The following is an 18,623-nucleotide window of genomic DNA, read 5'->3' as shown; positions in this document are numbered from 1 at the left end:
GCAATGGCAGGTTGCTTTGGGCAGGGGCAGCAGTGGGGGCTGGTTTCTTTGGGCGGGGGGAGCAATGGCAGGTTGGTTTGGGCAGGGACAGCAATGGCAGGCTGGTTTCTTGGGGCAGGGACAGCAGTGGAGGCTGGTTTCTTGGGGCAGGGACAGCAGTGGAGGCTGGTTTGGGCAGGGGCAGTAATGGGGGGCTGGTTTCTTGGGGGAGGGGGAGCACTGGCAGGCTGGTGTGAGGTGGCCTGGGCGGTCATTCTGCCAGTCCCTTGGGGAGCCGCACACCCGCTCTCACCCGGCCCGGCTTGTAGGGGGGCTGGGACTCCCAGTGCTGACTCCGCCCGCACCACATGACTTCTCCATCCGCAGGAGCAAACTTTTCCCGTCCCGCGGCTGGAAAATGGCGGCTTAGGAGCGGAGTCCCCGCATCCCATCCCGGTTCGGCGGCTGCCCAGCGCCATGACTCGCTGGGTGCCCACCAAGAGGGAGGAAAAATACGGCGTGGGTGAGGCCCTCTCCTCCGCCCCCCCGGGACCCCGCTTGTTGCGCTGTATTCGCTTGACTCAAACTTTGCACAAGTTTGTTCTTTTCCCGGGAAAGCCCGGAGTCGGCGCCCGCACAACTCCCCGGCTGGAGCATTTCCTGCTCCCGGCCTCTCCCCGGGGGCTGCAGCCTTTTCTGCCTTGATTTCCTTGCCTGCGGCTTATCGTCTGCATTTGCGCCGCGGCGAGCTCCGCGGGCGGGCCGGCCGGGGAGCTCTGCCCATGGGGCTGCCCTGCGCCGGAGCTCGTGGCTGCTTGGCACTAAACTGGGAGGAGGTGGAAGGCAGGCGCGCCTATGCCCTCCGCAAAGGCCTTGCGTAGCGGGGGTGGGAATGGGGAGCAGCCGTCGCTGCCGCCTCTCTGTAACTCACATTGGACATCGCATTTCCTCCGCGGGGTTGGCTCGCACGGCCGTGGCACTTGGCTGCTAAGTAACGTCCCGCGGGCCCTTTCCCCCTAGCCGCCTGGGTAGGGTGCAACTTGGGACAGCGCTGTGGGAAGTTGCTGGCTGGGCGTTATTACCACCCTCCTTAAAAAGATACCTAAAGTTCCGTCCCTCCCCAGGGCAAGCCTGGTTTTGATTTTTGTCGTTTTTGACCTAGGATGATCCTCTCTGTAGCCATTTCTCGTTCACTGAATCAATTTTTCTTTTATTTATGCAGCCTAATTGCAGTGGGTCTTGACTCCTGCACTGTGAGCGCAGGTGTTGTCATCAGTGTATTATGGGTTTGCTGCTTTGAATTTCTTAAATGCCTGGTTTGGAAACATGGGATATATTTCAGTGATCACGGCAAACAAGGCTGTTAGGGGTTATTGCCCTGTCACTTTTTTTTTGCTCCATTTTAGATGAGGATAATGGGACACAATTGTTACACAGTTTATTTCAGATTTATTGAAATAGCTCTCTGCTGGTAAGGGTTGAATAAAATGTAAAATTCCCGAACTGATCCCAGACATTTTTGAGAGTGTTTACTTGACTCAGTTCTTTTCCCTTGGGAGACCGTTCATGAATGTTCGGTGCATGAATTGTGGTGCTTACCCTGCACAAATGAACTTTTTGACAGCACTGAGCACTCTCTAACTTTACTGTTCTACATTAAGAGAAGTAAGGTTTGGGGATAGAGGGAGAAAAGGGCACTCTATTCTGCAGAAAACACTATTTTAGATATTTCTCAATTTCACATCTGTCCCTCTGAAATGAGAGAGAGGAACTACAGCTGGCTTTTAATTCAAACGTCTCCATAGTAAAGTCAGTATCTTGGCAGAATGTTTAGATAACCAGAAACTTCCTGAATTTCAAGGTGGACCGTTTCATCAAAAGCATTTGCTATGAGTAGAAGGGGAGCAGACTATATCTTACTTGCATATGTAAGAGTGTTTCTCTTGAGGAAGGAAATATAAACTCTGGTATTCCATTTGGAAATGTTAATGTGAGAGAATTTTTTTTTCAATTTGTGGATTCTCTTAGAAATATTGCTTGCAAGTGTGAAAATGAATTTTATTTTGTCTCGTTCAGTGCTTAAACCTTTTTTTGGTATTCATTTACTTTTTATTTAAGAACCACTGTACGTAATGGAGAAGGAAGTTCTGGGACTAGGAGGAGCATAGTGAAATTCAGGGATTTGTTGTGGGTAGTACATAACTTTTAAATTTTCACGTCTTTGTGTTAGACCCTGGTTTAGTAGTAGACCCTTACTACCTAGATAGTAAATGGAGCGATGTTTTATGTGTAAGACACACAACTTCAATTATAAGAAAAATAAAAAAGGAAATTAAAAAATTAAGGCTTCTAATGGATCATTAACTCATCCCAAATGTGTCTAAATATTTCAGATCACATTGTATATAGATTCACATCTGTATCTTCTGTAACTGTTTTAGGCATGATGGGATGAATGAAGGGGATACTATAAAGCTACTCACTTATAGTCGTGTGGATTTTATTTAAGGTCTTTCACAAATACAGCAATGTGTAATCCTGTTTTTCTGTCTCTTCTCCAGTATCCTAAGGTGCAATTGGGAAGTTTAATTATAAAGCACAGACAGTTAATTCAGTTTTTGATGGTATATAGTGAAATCCAGTTAACTGAAAGTTTAAAAGACAGATGCTTGTCTGTTTAACTGGAAAAATCATAATGGTTGAGTATATGTAAAATCTAGTAAATATGGAGGTGTTCAGTGATGTAGTGGGCTACTTGGGAAGCAGATTAAAGTTTGAATTTAAAGCTCCATCTCTTGGATTTTGGAATACTGGGATCTAGGACCACTGCCAAGAGGCTACAAATTAGATGAAGAATCTGGAGAGCTTGCTTTTCAGGAGCCAAAGTAATGTCTTTTGGTTACTTTGGGGATGGGGTGTAGTAGAGGGTAAAGATTAGAGGTGTAAATTAAGTTCTTTAAGTAAATCTGGGTATCCATTGTGGGAAACTATCACATTTTAGAGATCTCGACTTCACTGAATTAAAATTGAAATAATGCTTTTGATATTTATAAAAGACAGAAGTATTTTGGAACTAGCTGACGTACTAGTGTTGAATCAGTGTTTTATCTCTTTAAAAATAGGTTCAGAGTCTGTAGGAGACTGGTGCAGTATCTATATATTTCTTAATTCTAAATATAAGATCTTAGAAAAACCTCATGCTTTTATTTGGTATAACAGCTTCCTGGGGCGGCTCCCCCCCCAGATTAGCTGTGAGTGGTGATCACTAGCTACATTATGAAAATTCTTTAATGAATTTCAAGGGTGTAGGAGTTGAAAATAGATGTATTGTTGCTATGAAGGAAAATTAGATTTGATGCTAAGTGAACATAGACATTTTCATTTGCCTGCACTGTACTGTTAAAATCTGGCTCTCAGAACAGATTTAGGATAAATATCCTTTTTTCTGCATCACTGAATTTCCTTCTAAGGATGATTAATATATTCAATTTGGTTACATGTGTTTTTCATGTCTTTGTATATTAAACTAGGAGGATTCTGGTCTTGCCAGAGTTATTGTTTTTGGGAAACCTAAAATTTCTGAAATGTTTTAAAAAGCGTTTGTGTATATCAATTCTGTATCAATAAGAAATAATCTTGATTCATGGGAGTATGCTTTTTAAATGAACATTTTCATAAAGAAAGGAAATAGCTTCCCATTTAAATATGCATCTGTTTATAGAAAAATCAATATGATGTAAATGAACTTTTTTTTTTTTTTTGGTCAAAATTATGTGCAAGGACAGCTAGTCAAAAGGTTGGTAATAGTGTTCCCACTGAGATTTCTTTGATGAAAGTGGCTCGACTGACTGACTTTAAGTACATTACAAATCTAAGATGTGAAAAGAGTCTTGAAACATCTTTCTTCTCACAGCTTCCCTTTGCTTCTTCACCTCTTTTAACACACACACACACACACACGCTCTCTCTCTCTCTCTCTCTCTCTCTCTTCCCCTCCCCCCATTTCTTTTCTAATCTTAGTTGAGTGTTCTTTATTTCTACCCATATGGTGTAGCCTCTGACATCAGGGAGATCTTGATGGAATTATTGCGGAAAATGATGGATGAAGTATAGTTGTTCTGAGTTTTCTAATTCAGTTGCCGCTTTCCATCAAAGAAGCAAAAATTCCTTTAAACGGTCTAACTACTTGCTATTCTCTGTCTTGGAAAATGCTGTTAATAACATTGACTAGAACAATATGATCTGACGATTTGAGGGTAAAACAGGAATATCTATCACTTCATCCGTGGGATTGTTAATCCAACTGCAGTTGGCTCTTAGTGATGTATATTAAATTAATGTTTAACCCATTCACCTTTATCATATGTTTGCTACTCTTAATCAGGAGTCGCCATCAATAGTGGTAGGATTAATAACACCCCTTACATTTTTTTAAAATTACTTCTGTTGTAGTCATGGGAGCTCAGAAAAGTATTTTATTTCCTTTGAGCTGTATGCTTCTGTACGTGACTAGTGTTTTTAATATATCAAGTTCCAGAAACTTACTAGCTATGTTGATATGTATCGCAATAATTTATTCTCCGTACCTGTACTGATGGGTAATGGTGTCAGTATGATACTGTAGTAGGATATTATGTCCCAGAAATGGTGTTTCCTCTCTATTAACTTAATCTTTTGGTGTGGGATTTATGAACCATCCTGAATATCTCATGCACGTACAAACTACAATTGCTCCCTCTAAGTGAAAGGCGTTATAATGCAGTTTATAAATATTATCACAGAATGCAGTTGTAAGTGTGACTCAGCTTCATTTCCTGCAGGAATACAGCACTTCATACGGGAGGAGGTCAGGCCAGGAATGGGTGTTGGGGAATGTGTTGTCTCTTAGCAGACTGAGCATCATTATTGGATTAACACAGAACATAATTTAAACCACAATTATAATCAGTAATCCTGCAGTTTAATGAGGTTATCTTCTCTTACTCTCACCCCACATGTAATATCTTAATTTTATATTTTGGCTCTCATCTCAAACCATTTCACAAAGACGTATACATATAACACTACTGAAATACAGCAAACTCTGCAGGGCCAGGGAGAGGCAGATAGGCAGACCAGCCAGGTAGATATACAGCATTCTGAACACAACAGTGGTAGTGGTTTACAGGGGACCAGAGACTTCATGTCTATCTTATCCGCTATGGTGTTGTCCCAAATGATCATGATACCCACCTACACAGTCCACCACACACTTACTTTCCTTCAGTCTGGATGTAGGCACTGTAATTTTTGTGCTCTTTTGTCCTGGTCTGAGCTCACCCCTCATGCATGCCAAGAAGAGGAGCTAAGTGTGGTGAGCTGTCTTAGAAGACTCAGGGTACGTCTACAAAATATAGTAAATCTGAGTCTGTGTGACTCATGCCTGCAGATTCAGTGTTTCCAAGCCTGCACTTCAGCATCCACTCTGTGTTAAAACCTGAGCCTCACAACCATGCTGGTGTGTCCATGCTGCACTACGCAGATCTGAGTCAGAACTTCATTTTCTTTGGGCATATACTATCGTATCCCAGGCTTCCTAGTGTCCTCATCTGATTCATTGGGTTGTGGGAGAACTTGTCTGACTGTCCTGCTGGAGTTGACCAGAAGCGTTTTGGGTGGTTTTAACCAACCATCACATCCAGCTGAGACTTTTTGTGACCACATGCTCCCAGCAGCTGGAGCCACTAACATGGATCCCAACCTGGTGGAATCGGTGTTTCTAGAGCAGGGCTCCAGACTGATGGCATCACATCACTATGTGGACCTGGGATGACCAGAACTTTTGCATGAAGGAGCAGATGTTCTTGGAGGATCAGCTTGCCCCTACCCTCCAGTGCCACAATATCTGTATGAAGGAGACCATGCCAGTCCAGAAGTGGATCACTATAGCCATATGGAAGCTGACTACCACCATCTGCTGCAGGTACAGGGCTAACCAGTTTGGAATTGGCAAATCAACTGTGGGGCTTGTTGTGGCAGAGGTTTGTGATCAGGATTCTATGTACCCAAAGGTAGTAGGCATTACAATGTTCTTGAAATAATTGCTGACTTGGAGAGAACAGGTGTTGCAAACTGTGCCAGGGCCATTGATGGGACTCATGCACCTATAGTTTGCTTACCGCAAGGAGCACACGAGTACATAAACTGCAAAGGGCTCCGACATGTAGGGCCTGGTTGATCACATGGGTAGATTCATGGACACTAATGTGTGCTACACTGGTAAGGAACATGATGCCAGGGTGTTCCAGAGATCAGGACTTTAGTATTATGGGTAAGCGGGAATATTATTCCTACCAAATGGCATTGTTACAAATGGACTCACTGTCCCCACTGTTATAGGGGACCCTTCTTATTCCCTGCTGCCATCCATGACTTATGAAACTGTACCCTGATTTCAGAGGACCTAGCGAAAGAAGGTTCATCTACTCACTCAGTGGCTGTAGGATGATGGTAGAATGTGCATTTGGCAGATTGATATCCTGTTGATGCTTCCTTCAGAGCCATTTGGAAACCGTGTTGTCAGTGCAGTCTGCATTACTGTGTCCTGCTGTATTCTGCACATTGTCTGTAAGGAGAAGAGTGAACCTTTTTGCCAGGAGTGGACTCAACATGATGCTGGATTTCTGAATTGGTAAATGCAGCCAAACAATGCACTTGTCATGAATGGTGCTGGATCCAGACATTTAACAGAAATCAGGGATGCTTGATGTGCCCGCATAATGGGTTTGTGCAGTCCCAAGTGTGAGGGGGAATGAAATGGTATTTGAAGTTGTGCTGTGTATGGTTGTGAGGCAGCTTTGGGTTTTTTTAGAACATTGGTATTATGTACACCTCTGCCCCGATATAACACTATCCTCGGGAGCCAAAAAACCTTGCCGCGTTATAGGTGAAACCATGTTATATCAAACTTGCTTTGATCTGCTGGAGTGCGCAGCCCTGCCCCCCCTGAAGCACTGTTTTACCGCATTATATCCGAATTCATGTTATATCAGGTCGCGTTATATCGGGGTAGAGGTGTATTAAGAATTTTGTAAACACTTTCATGAAATGTAAAGAGATATGCATTTTGTAAATATTGGCCATGTACTTAAATTTACAGTTTATGGATACTGTGATAAGTTTTAAAACTTTTATTACAAAATTTCTTGAGAATGGGCTGATATTTGTTAAAGTTTGTGCCACCTTTAACATTACATATAATAAAACTTGTTTATTATAGTCTTTTATGCAAATTCAAAACTTTATTTTACACATGTATTTACATAGCAATGTGAAAACCAGCAAAGCAGGCCAGCTGACATCAAAACATACAACACAATAACCAAACTCAATGCCAATCAGTAAAAGATGCATATAAATAGATGACATGGCAAACTATTTCTAGGTGTCCTTTGTCCCGCTATTTTCCTTGGCCTTTTTGGTGCATTTTACATGTGCCATCTTTGGTCATCAGATTGCTGTGCACCCCCGTGGGCTCAGTGCTTGCTACCAGTTACAGTGCCTGGTCGAATTCCTCATAAAGAAGGCAGTAAGATGGGGAGTTCTCAGAGGTGCTGTTAGAGTCTTTGAATTTGCAGTAGTTTGTCTTCAACCTCTTTATTCGCTCTCTGCTTAGCTCTGCTGCCTGCTTGATCCCCATTCCTGTCAGCCGCTTGGATATAGCTTTGTAGATGTGATTATTTCTTTTGTTCTTGCTAAAGTCTAGCCTCTGGTGCGAGGTGTCCAAGATGTTTATCTGAGTCTGGTTGCATTTCTTTGGCCATCTAGCCATGTGTTTGATGCTGGATAACTTGTTAGTGCTGGCCAGTGTTTCCAATTGAGCAGACCATGTAGAAATGAAGGGTTAAATGTCAAGGATCTGTATTTGAACAAAGAGGTTCCTTCTGGTTCCTGGAAAGTAAGTGGAAAGTATCTAGATGGAAGGACTGGGAGAAACAGCCCCAGGGGATAATGGGATAGCATTGGTGGACTCTCCACCAGATTTGGGTGTGACTCAGACTGGAGTTGCACCCACAGTGCAAAATACCATCACAGTGGGACTTGGATTCTGATGCATCCCCCTAGCATGGTCCACGGGTCTGAGTCCAGAGGGGTTCCTGGCCTGAGTAAGGCCAGTTTCTGTGTGGATGAATGGGGGGGGGCTGAGGGTTTGGTCTTAAATCTGAGTCAGAGCTTAGAGGTAGTGTGCTGTGTGGATATATAATTATGATCCCAACTTATACTTAGAAAAGCTAGTGAAGAGACTCTCCAAATACACTGGACCTCTGCTAATATTCTGGACCCTTTCTGGCTGGACTTTAAACTGGGATAAGGTGCAGAGACAGTGCTAGTCATGCTGGTGATCTATTTTGCCTTAGCCATTGGTAAATTTAATATTTAGAATTTGTACAGTGATTGTGTGTGTTCAAAGCACTGTACAGATATTCAGGGCTGGTGTTAGGAGCTGATGAGCAGGGCAGCTATCCTAGATGCCTTCATTCAGGAGTGCCAAATCCTCATGTTTAATTTTTTTTTGTGCTTTTGAGGGTGTATGTGGGGGAACTGAAAACATTTTCTGCTGTGGGCCACAGAACACCTGGCATGGCCCTGCAGATATTTAATCCTGATAGTACTGAGAGAGGTGGATCATTATCCCCATTTTACAAATGGGGGGAAACAGGTGGAAAGACGAAGTATCTTGATCAAGGCACAGGGCCTCTTACCTCCCAATCCTGTGCCTATAGAGACCCTCCCTGGGTTATGCAAACCCGATTTACGCAAATCCGCATTTACGGAAAAAGTTCCATAAGCTAGAAATAGGTTTGGTTTTTGTGTGTGTAATGGTCAGGTATAAGTTTCCGACTTACAGAAAATTTGAGTTACGCAAGGTGTAACGGAATGCTTGCATAAGTCGGGGAGCATCTGTACCTTCAAACTGCACTACCTTTCATGTCTCTGGTGGTTGTTTGGCATGCTGCTCTGCATGGCTAACAGTTTAAAGGCATGGATAGTTCTGCTGCTGTAGTCTGCTGTGGTTCCATAAAATCTCACCCTTATTGCTCTGCTCTTGGCTTTGGATAAATTGGCCATTTTCATAAATTCGAGGGGCAAGAAGATGGTGAAGGAAGGTTCTCTGACTGTGGCAAGCCATATTCCAAGTACTGGTGTGAGCATATAGCTAGGTAGGGTGACCAGATGTCCCGATTTTATAGGGACAGTGCCAATAGTTGGGTCTTTTTCTTATATAGGCTCCTATTACCTCCCCACCCCCGTCCCGATTTTTCACATTTGCTGTCTCGACACCCTATAGCTAGGTAGGGTTTCACCAGGTGGTATCCATTAGCTCTGTAATTGTTGGACTAATAAATTATGCCAAATCATTTTCTTGGCATGGTATTTTTGATCTAAGTCTGTGTACAAGCACTAGCCTGCTCTGTTATACCACATTTATGTGACATTGGTAAAAGAATTCTATCTTTGGCCCTATAAATACAGGGCATTGCTTCCACTTGAGGTAAGGGATACTAGCTGTTGGCTCTGAGCAGCATATTGGCTTATGGCTTGTACACATACATGACTAGGTCTCATTTTATCCGATAAAAGACACAAGTTGCCAGTTACTGGTGACATCTTGTTAAACTTGCTGTTGGGGCTGGTCTTAGGTTTTACAAGGTTCCGCAGGAAACAAGACAATATGGGCCTCAGACAGATTTCGGGGGTGGTAAATTGTAGCAGCTGACTGGGTCAGGGATGTATGTCATGAGGAGTATGTGGGAACATTTTAGTAACAGACGGAGGGAGCTAACTATGAGGCAGTTGATCGTATGAGTGATCAAAAGGTTTTAATTGCCTACTTTGGTCACAATACATAAGCTTTTGGTAACTGGGAGAATGGTTGGGTGTTTGCATTAGTCCTACAAAATAGGTGTTAGGATAAAGCATGGGAGTGGGTGCTGACAAAGCAGGGCCCTCCAAAAAGCTTGGGAACCTCTGCAGTCCAGCTCATATTACTGAGTCAAACCTTCCCATTAGAGACAGAAGGAGAAAGATTGTTAGTATAAGGTTTGGGGCTTTGACACCTATGATAGTATATGGAGGGCTTTGACTGGCAGCATATGGGGACTCGCCTCATAGTTTTGAGTTGTAGAGCTGTTGATTTTGCATTCATGGTTTTTGAGAACTACGTCAAGAAGAAAAGCTTCATAATGTATTACAGTGAATCCCTCTTCCCAGAAATGCAGGTTAGTTCTCTGACAGGTCATACAGGATAGTTAAACTTCTGCTGGTGGGGAACCTGGCCAAAAGCCATGAAAGATATTAAAATACACATCAAGTGTTCAGTGTTAAAGATGCAATATGGATAGAAGCCTAGGTATCTTAAGGCTGATATTTTCCTTCTCATGCTACTGTTTCTGTGTGTGCTAGTAATGTCTGAGGTGAGTCAAGGACATTGTGCCAGGCTTAATTTGGAGTTTCCTGGTTTAAATAGCTTATTGAAATTGCAACTGCTCACTGTGCTTTCTGTTAGATTATCTTGAGTAGCCTGCTTTTTATTGTTTTTGCTGTGCTAAAGCAACATTGCATTACTGCTGTTCTCTTGGGACTCTCTCATGAAAATGAGATGTGTATCTTAAGAGGCGCTCCCAGAGAAATTTTTAAAATAATGATTGTATATGTGGCTTGTGATATTAGTCTAAACCTGTTTAAATAATAATAATAATAAAAAATACTTGTTTTTTAAGTCCTTTCATATACGTAATTATTTTGTGAGACTGCAGGAGGAAAAAGTACTGATAGTTTAATTCCTGATAGCTTTATGCAAAATTGTACAATACATTCCAACAAGTAAATAAGGCCTCTTCCAAGCCTCTTGAAGCAAATGAGGATCTTTCCGTTGATGAAAGTGTGTTATGGATCAGGTGATCATGATTAAATTTCAGAATTTCCTCTGCTTGGGATGAGTCATGAAAGGAGCTGAGCTCTCGTGAATCACATTGAAGGGGCGTGCTCAGCCCCTTTCAGGAGTTTGTCTATGGTTACAGTATAATTCACTCTTAAATTAAAAAAGAGAAACAAAAAAGGCAAATGTACTTACAAACTTAGTTTAATAAAAGATGTGACTGGCATTTTAAAGGAAGCAATCTGATTTCTTCTGATATTTTTGATTGGTATCTGATGTCCCTGAGTGCTGAGAGAGGAGAATTTCCATTGTAATACAGTGATATATTTTTCATAAATATTAATAGCAATAGCTTCTGATTCTCCAGTGCCAAGCTGTCAATTATGTATGTCCTCCCCTTTATTATAGTATACAAACTTATCCGAGTGTCTCTTAGATGGCGTTAGACCTGATATGTTTGAGAGAGTTTTGAGGAATGTTTTAAAATATCTATTAAATTAGCCTCTGCATAAAATGCTTTCTTGGTGGTTGAACTACATTGTGTATATCTTTCCTGGGGCTTCTATGGGGGATTCTGTTTGGTCTTGGGGTGACAGTGGCAACTGGTTTCTCTGAATATAGGAAATACAGTCCTATGCAGGCAACTTACAATGCTGACCATCTCCCTGTCAAATCTGACCCCATTCCAGAGTGTGTGATTTGTTTTTGTGGTATAAATTATTTGACATGTAAAGTGCTTCATATCACGGTAGATAAAAATCATGACTTAGGAATTGTTTTTCTATTTAAATCGTGTTTTTATTTCCATATTGCTAGTTCTTTACTTTATCCCCATTTTATAGTCTTATATAGCTGAAGTGGATGTTTTGTATTTGTCTTTTAAGTTTCACACTTGTTAGTAGAATTTCAGATTTTACAGGGTTTTTTTTGTTTTTTTAAAGCAATAATTTTCACACTTAGAATGCTTATTTGTGCTGGAAAAAAGCAAGTCCAGGCTCTCATTAACATCCTTTCTGTGAGAACAAACACACAAAATTGAAAAGCAAATAGTCTGTGCCATATTTGTGACCAACACCATTTTCAACATTTGAACTTCTACAAGTCGAGAAAGATTAAGTACTTGAGCCAAGCTATACTCCTCCATTGGTGCTTGTGTTTTCACTAGAAAAAAAGGTGCGTTTTCAACCTGAGTTAGCTAACTCAAGGTAAAAATCCTAGGGATGACAAGGCAGTTTCTAATTTTCATGTGAGTTAGCAAGCTATAGTTTTCAAATATTGAAATATTATCAAACTTCCTTGTCTTCCTTAGGATTTTATCTTGAGTTAAGAGCATATCTTTTTTCTTAATGAAGACAAGGCCTAAGATTTTTTTAATAAAAAATATCATGTGAGCCTGTGATGCAGTAGTGCTTGCTTAACTTCAAGAACATGCTTATGTGCTTAAAGTTATATATCTGCTTCAGTGTTTGCAGGATTAGGGCCTGAATTTTCAATATTTTATTTTTTTTGCCTTTAGCAGTTTTGTAAGAACTGGTATAATATCTAATACCAGTAGTTGCACTTAAAAAACAGTATTTATAATTTAATTCATTATAAACTTTAGATTAAAGTTGCAATAGCAGAAATTTTCAAATTAATTTTACAAAGCCTCAGTCTGATTTAAATCGGTGATTTAAAAAAAAGGTTTATATCAATTATTAAAATTGTTTTGGTTTAAAAACACTCTGTCCTGGTTCATGCTGAAGAGACCTTTTCCATTATGAGTACTAGAGGTCCCTCTAGCCGGCCTGGTGTGGAGCAGCGCGGGTCTGGAATCTGCTGGGGCTGGAGTCCTGCTGGGATGGCTGGGGCTGCTCCGGCCAGCTGGCCTGGTGCGGGGCTGCCAGGGTAATGGTTAAGGTCGGTTAACGATAAGCCTAATGCTTACTGGTTAACTGGTTAAACTTTTGCATCCCTAATGAGTACCATCAGCTCCAGTAGTCCTTTGCTTTTGTTCCATGCCTCAGAAGTAGAGGGGGAAAAATTCTCCTCACCATATTTTCAAAAGGTTGATTGTCAGCTAGCACACTTGTGTTGTAGCCACATGATGCTCAGTAATCTGCGCCTATGAAAGACAGTCTTTTTCCTTTTTCAGGGCTTTGTCCGTGGATCCTCATTTCAAGAAAGACGTTTTTGCCTTTTCTTCTCCAGCTTAGCAGCAGTACTGCTAGTGAGAGGGTCATTCTATAGGATTTCAAGGGAACTTAGGAATTCTTTGCTTTAGCACAACTGGTGGTTGAATTGGGACCAAATGCTCCTATGAAAGGGTCCTGCGTGGCCACTGAGCTCCAAGCACCTAGACTCCCTCTCCCACTGAGCAAGAGCAGTGGTCACAGATGTCTGAAGAGCTTTTTGGACAGTTTAAAGCAGGGCCTGGATTCGTGGGTATTCCCAACATCCAGTTTAGCTCCTTTCAAATGAAACTGAGCTTAGCTACAAGATAATGCAACAGGCCAGTTAAAAGGAAAGGAAATGCTCAGGACGGTACTTTTCTCTCAACTCTCTCTAGACTTCTTCTGTAGCTGGCTCCATGTGTCCTACATGTTGAGGAGGGAGAAAGTTTTGGATGCTCAGACATCTTTTGGTTCTCAGTCCCTTCTGCTCCTGATTGCTCTTCTAAGGGATCAGCCAGGCATTTCTGTCATAAGTGACAGCACTGTCTTTCACCTGGCTTGAAACTCCTGGTGACTTTACATGTAAGCAGCCTTTTGACTCTGAAGACCCTTCCCTTCCCACCTGTTTTGGCCCAGCTTCAGGGCCTAAGTCCTCAGAGGAGATCCAGACTGCACTCATTCCTCTTCTCTCCACTTGCCTTCTGCAACAGGGTCATAGTGGCCCGCTGGTCTGGTGGTTGCAAGTTGTCCTGGGTCCCTCAAGTTTCCTGAATAGCACTCAGTCTCCTCAAAATCTTGGTTCCCACCCAGAACTTATCACAAGAAATGAAGACCTATTAGGAGCAGAGAGGTCCAACAGCCTTCCTCATTTGAAGAGTTGATCAGCGTCTACAACTCTTTTTCTAAGTCATCAGCAGAGGCCTAAAAGATAAGGTTGATGAGTTGACAGATTTTACTTACCATTGCCAGAACTCTTCTTCGTGGCTGTCCTTAACTTAGGACCTTCTCAAGATTAAACAAAGGAAGAAAGGCAACCAGTCCTCATTATGCTAGAATTTCTGGAGACAGTGGTGGATTTGACCCCAGAAGAAGGGGTCCATCAGCACAGTCATTCAAAAGCTATACAAATAAACACCTCAGTTCTTTTCCATCCCCAAGACTGACTCTTCTTTCTTCATCTTAGCCAGGATTGCTTCCAGATCCTAAACTGAATGGGTAGAGCAGAGGCCTTCAGGATGTTGTAGACCGAAAGATCAAGAGTCTGCTAAAGAGGGGCTTCAGATTTCCTGCCATTACCTTTCTAAATTGCAGAAAGACCATCTGTACTAGGCTGATGGAGCATTAGGTTCCCACATGGGAGAAGATAAAATTTAGGTAGGTAAAATTAATTTAGTTATTTTTATTTATTCTGTCTGTACAGTTTACAGTTTTGCAGCGATACTTTGTGTAAGGTTAGACAGATGGAGCGTTTTGCCAGAATTAATGCAGAATTTCATTCCCATTGAATTGCTAGTCCTCTAATAAGACTTGCAAATTATTTTAGCATTATTTAAAGTTCATGATAGAGTTGTTTAGTTACGAGGACAGTTTGATTTTCCTATAACAGGATGTCTGTTCACTTGTGGAATTAGATTTAAAAAATGTTCCAGTAATAATTATATCAATGCAGAACTTTGTCCGAGACAAATGTGGTTCGAGTAGCCTTTTAATGGAAGAGGAGCAACGGAAAGCAGTACAATGAGGTTTAAAGCTAAATAGCTGTGTTTTATTTTTAACCGGGGGGGGGTTGTTACAACTTGGGCCAGGGGAGGGTAATTTGTTAACCAGGATATTATTAAAGTACGAACACACCTAAGATATTATCAAAATACAAACGCATCTGAAATATTGTCAACGTACAAATGCACTTAAGATACTGTCAAAATTCAAATGCATACTACTTACTATTTTACACTGAGTGGAACAGGGAAAACAAGGAAGGGAAGATATTAGGTAACAGTAATTAGCCAGAGGTAGTATCACAGTAAAACATACACTGTTTTATACCGAGTAAAGGGGGTATAAAATGGGATAACTTAGGCAAAGACAAAGTGTCTATAAAAAACTTAAAATCCACATACCACACTCCAGATGCAACTGACCAGCAGCATAGACACCGAATACATGGCAGATTGGTGGGACGTGGCTTTGACACAACATGAGCCGGCAAAATCTGGAGGAGACTCCTGGCTGATAGGGTGATCAGGCCTCTCAGCTAACACGCAGGGACTCCTATTGATTTTGGCGCGGGAAACAGTTTTATCTGGGGTCCCTTACTCGTGCCAGCGTCGGATTGGTTCCCAGCTCCTTCGCCTTCCGGGTTCCGGGCTGGAGCCCTCTACGTAAACAGGGGTTTGCACTCAGCACGTTTGCATTTGCACCCGACACGCTTGCATTTTGCACATGGCACTGACCTGGCTGACAATTGGCCAGGCCAGAAATTGGAGCAAAGGTCTAGGGTTGCAACAAACTTAAAAAGTTTGAAGAGTATAATTAATTCTTAAACACACGTTTTTTCTATCCAGTGAAAGAAATCCTATATTGCATTACTGAGCATTGTGTAGACAATGGCCGATATCAGCATTTTCAGCTGTAGAATTTATCAACTTTTCTTCTCTAAAGACAGTAAAGAAATATATACAAGTGTACTGTCCTGAAGATATTAATTGTATTATTAATTTTATATTTTAACCTATAAGTTCTGATGGGAGTCCTGTTTTCAGTGTCTGAAAATGGTTGTTTTCTTTAGTACTTTACTTGTTCTGGGGGCCCACTATAGAACTAAAATCTTATTGGCAACATGTGACTGGAAGGTAAGGTATCACAAGCTGAAAATATGAATTATTTGCCGACACTTTTTGTTCCTAAATGTATAAAAACATATGATTGATTATGCCCAGCTTACTAAGCAGTCCAGATCTCTCTCTCTCTCAGTAATTTTGCCTTCAATATTGTTTACCACATGCCAACCTTTGTGCTATATGCAAACTTGATCAATGGTGTTATATAGAATACAATTTTTTTTACCAGTCATTGATAAAATTACTGAGTAGCATAGAGCTGAGATCTGATCCATATGGAATACTCCTAAAATCACCTCTGCTCACTGATGATTCCCCATTAACAACTACATTCTGAGATGTATTAATTAGCCAGTTTTAACGTGTTGTATCAGTTTGTATAGTGCTAATTTCTTAATCAAAATGTTTTGGCTACTTAGCTCCAGCATTGAGAGCTTAGAGGTTTTGACCATTTACCTTTCTTGTGCCAGCGTTGTGCTAGATGCTCCTGAGGCTAGTAAATCTGGTTTGAGCATTGGCCTGCTAAACCCAGGGTTGAGAGTTCAATCCTTGAGGGAGCCATTTGGGGATTGGTCCTGCTTTGAGCAGGGATTTGGACTAGATGACCACCTGAGGTCCCTTCCAACCCTGATATTCTATGATTCTAAATCATGATCCGATAATTCTAAGGGGACTACGTCACCTATTTCTCCTTATCCAAGTCATTCCTGTGTAGTTTCATTTTGGTGGTGATAGCAGATCTCATTGAGGTTGTCCTGCTGTGTAAATAATTGCATTGTGACTATGCTGTGCTATTTCAGCAAAAGACCCTGTTCCATATCTGAATTTCAAATGCACCGTTAGCCTAAAAGGTTCTTATAAAGTTTTATGCAGTACTGTACATTTTTATTTAAAGCCTTCATCCTCAAGGATCCCATGTAGCTTTACAAACTATCTAGGTGGATCACTTTATCTACTACTGATATTCATCTGCCCATGGGAGTGAAACATGACATCTTTTTAACAGCATTGGACAACTCTACAGAATAGTTTAGGATTTGGAATTTGGCTGGGTTACCTGGTTTAACACAGCTTCTTCTGCAAAAAGTTCCATGTATCATTTGGTAATCAGAATTTCAGGTTTACATTTCATATAAAAGACCAAACCTGTAGCAAAATAGTGTTCTCAGCTAGGATTTTGATGTGTTATTGACTCAGAGGGAAGAGTACTGACTTGCCAATACCACTTACTGTAGCATCTTGGTGTTTCCCTATTCAAATATTGATCTTGCCGAAACTTTCTTAAGTTAGAACTGCTGATGCAGTAATGATTCAAGGTGGTATGGCTGTATGCTATATATATTTAACGGTTTTGGAGCATCTGCTCTGGTGTGTGGAAAAGCTGGTAGGAAAAGGGAAGTGAATGTAATTCAAAGTCAAATGGATGAATTCTGTCAGGAAGGACTATTGTTCTGCTCGCTACCTTAAATGCAACAAACATTGCAAGATTTATTCGCTGAAGTAAATCTGGTTATGGATCCCATTGTCCAATATCAGCTGTGGACCATCAGATGCACTTTTTCTTATCATAACCTTGAGTCTGTTACTGGATCGATTCTGTAAATACCTGTATATGTGTGTTTAAATTTAATCTTAAAGAATCAATGATAGATGACTTATAGCAGTGAATGGAAATGAAAATGAGGAACTAGTTCTAATCCATATTTAAAAGATTTATTATGTTAAAGATGTCTGTCAGTTTTATCTATGTATTTCTACATGTTATAATGCTGACTCTTTGAATAAGGCTCAGCGGCAACTAGTCATAGTCTGTACAGGATTTATGGGCTGCTGTTTGTCAGAATACTCTTGCTTTGGCAGGAAGATGGACTGGATAATCTAATAGGGCTCTTTTATCTTCATCTTTATTCCATCAATGTTTACAACATAAAAGATAAGGATTTTTTTAATTTGAAGATATTTTTTGGCTCTAGTTCTTACTTTGCTGTTTGTACAAAGGTTATTTTTTTAAGTATCTCAACAAAAAGTTGCTTTTTACAAGACTAATGAAGGCCTAAAATAACTCTAGAGATATTAGAATCATACTGGCTTGGAGGGGTGTATAAATTCAAGTATATTCTACCTGAACCAGTGCTTGTTAAAAATTTGGTGAATCTGGGTCCTGCAGTAATAATTTTTAAACTAGGGTTGTAAAAACAAAGTCTCATGTATTTTCCTTTGAACTAATATAATTCTTGCCATGTTTATACAATTATTGCATTAAGTAAACTCTTGTTTTAGCATAGAAACTTGGGTAATATAAAAAGAAGTAATTGCTGAATTTCAATTTTAGCAGTAAAATTTAAAATATATATTGAAGTGCATTGCCACTATGTATTTTTGTAACAAAACCAAGATAATGCTGTTGAGAGCTATTATATGTAATGTATCTGTATGTATATGAAAAAGCAAACAGATGGATCAACAACCAAAATAATTATCAGCTGTGACACTTGCATTTTTTCTATACAATATTTCATCGGCCTGCTGCTTTGTTGTAATCTACTGGTCATATTGTTGCATCATGGACTTCACAAAATGTGTTTCAGTAGCTTGTATTGTTTAGTATGACCAAAGGGCATTGGAACAGCAAAGATGTCTGAGAATCTGTTTTGACTCTCATTTTTTTTCTTTTATTAAGTGGAAAATGTAGACCAAAGGGATTGTTTCTTTTTTAAAATAGGTTGCTATTAG

At 40.7% G+C, this 18,623-nt stretch overlaps 1 protein-coding gene across 2 annotated transcripts in view; it reads left to right on the top strand.

The window, feature by feature from the left end:
* Window positions 1-391: 391 nt before the first annotated feature.
* The window catches only part of DOCK1 (dedicator of cytokinesis 1), a 561,291-nt gene continuing 543,059 nt past the window's right edge, over window positions 392-18,623 (top strand). For both annotated transcript variants that reach the window (XM_045023408.1, XM_045023406.1), the window contains exon 1: window positions 392-502. In XM_045023408.1, coding sequence (XP_044879343.1) covers window positions 457-502 — 46 coding nt within the window. In that variant the 5' untranslated portion in view covers window positions 392-456. The remainder of the gene's footprint in view (window positions 503-18,623) is intronic.

The sequence above is a fragment of the Mauremys mutica genome, chromosome 7, assembly GCF_020497125.1.
Source record: "Mauremys mutica isolate MM-2020 ecotype Southern chromosome 7, ASM2049712v1, whole genome shotgun sequence".
NCBI classification, from domain to species: Eukaryota; Metazoa; Chordata; order Testudines; family Geoemydidae; genus Mauremys; species Mauremys mutica.
This window is presented reverse-complemented; position numbering and strand designations above follow the sequence as displayed.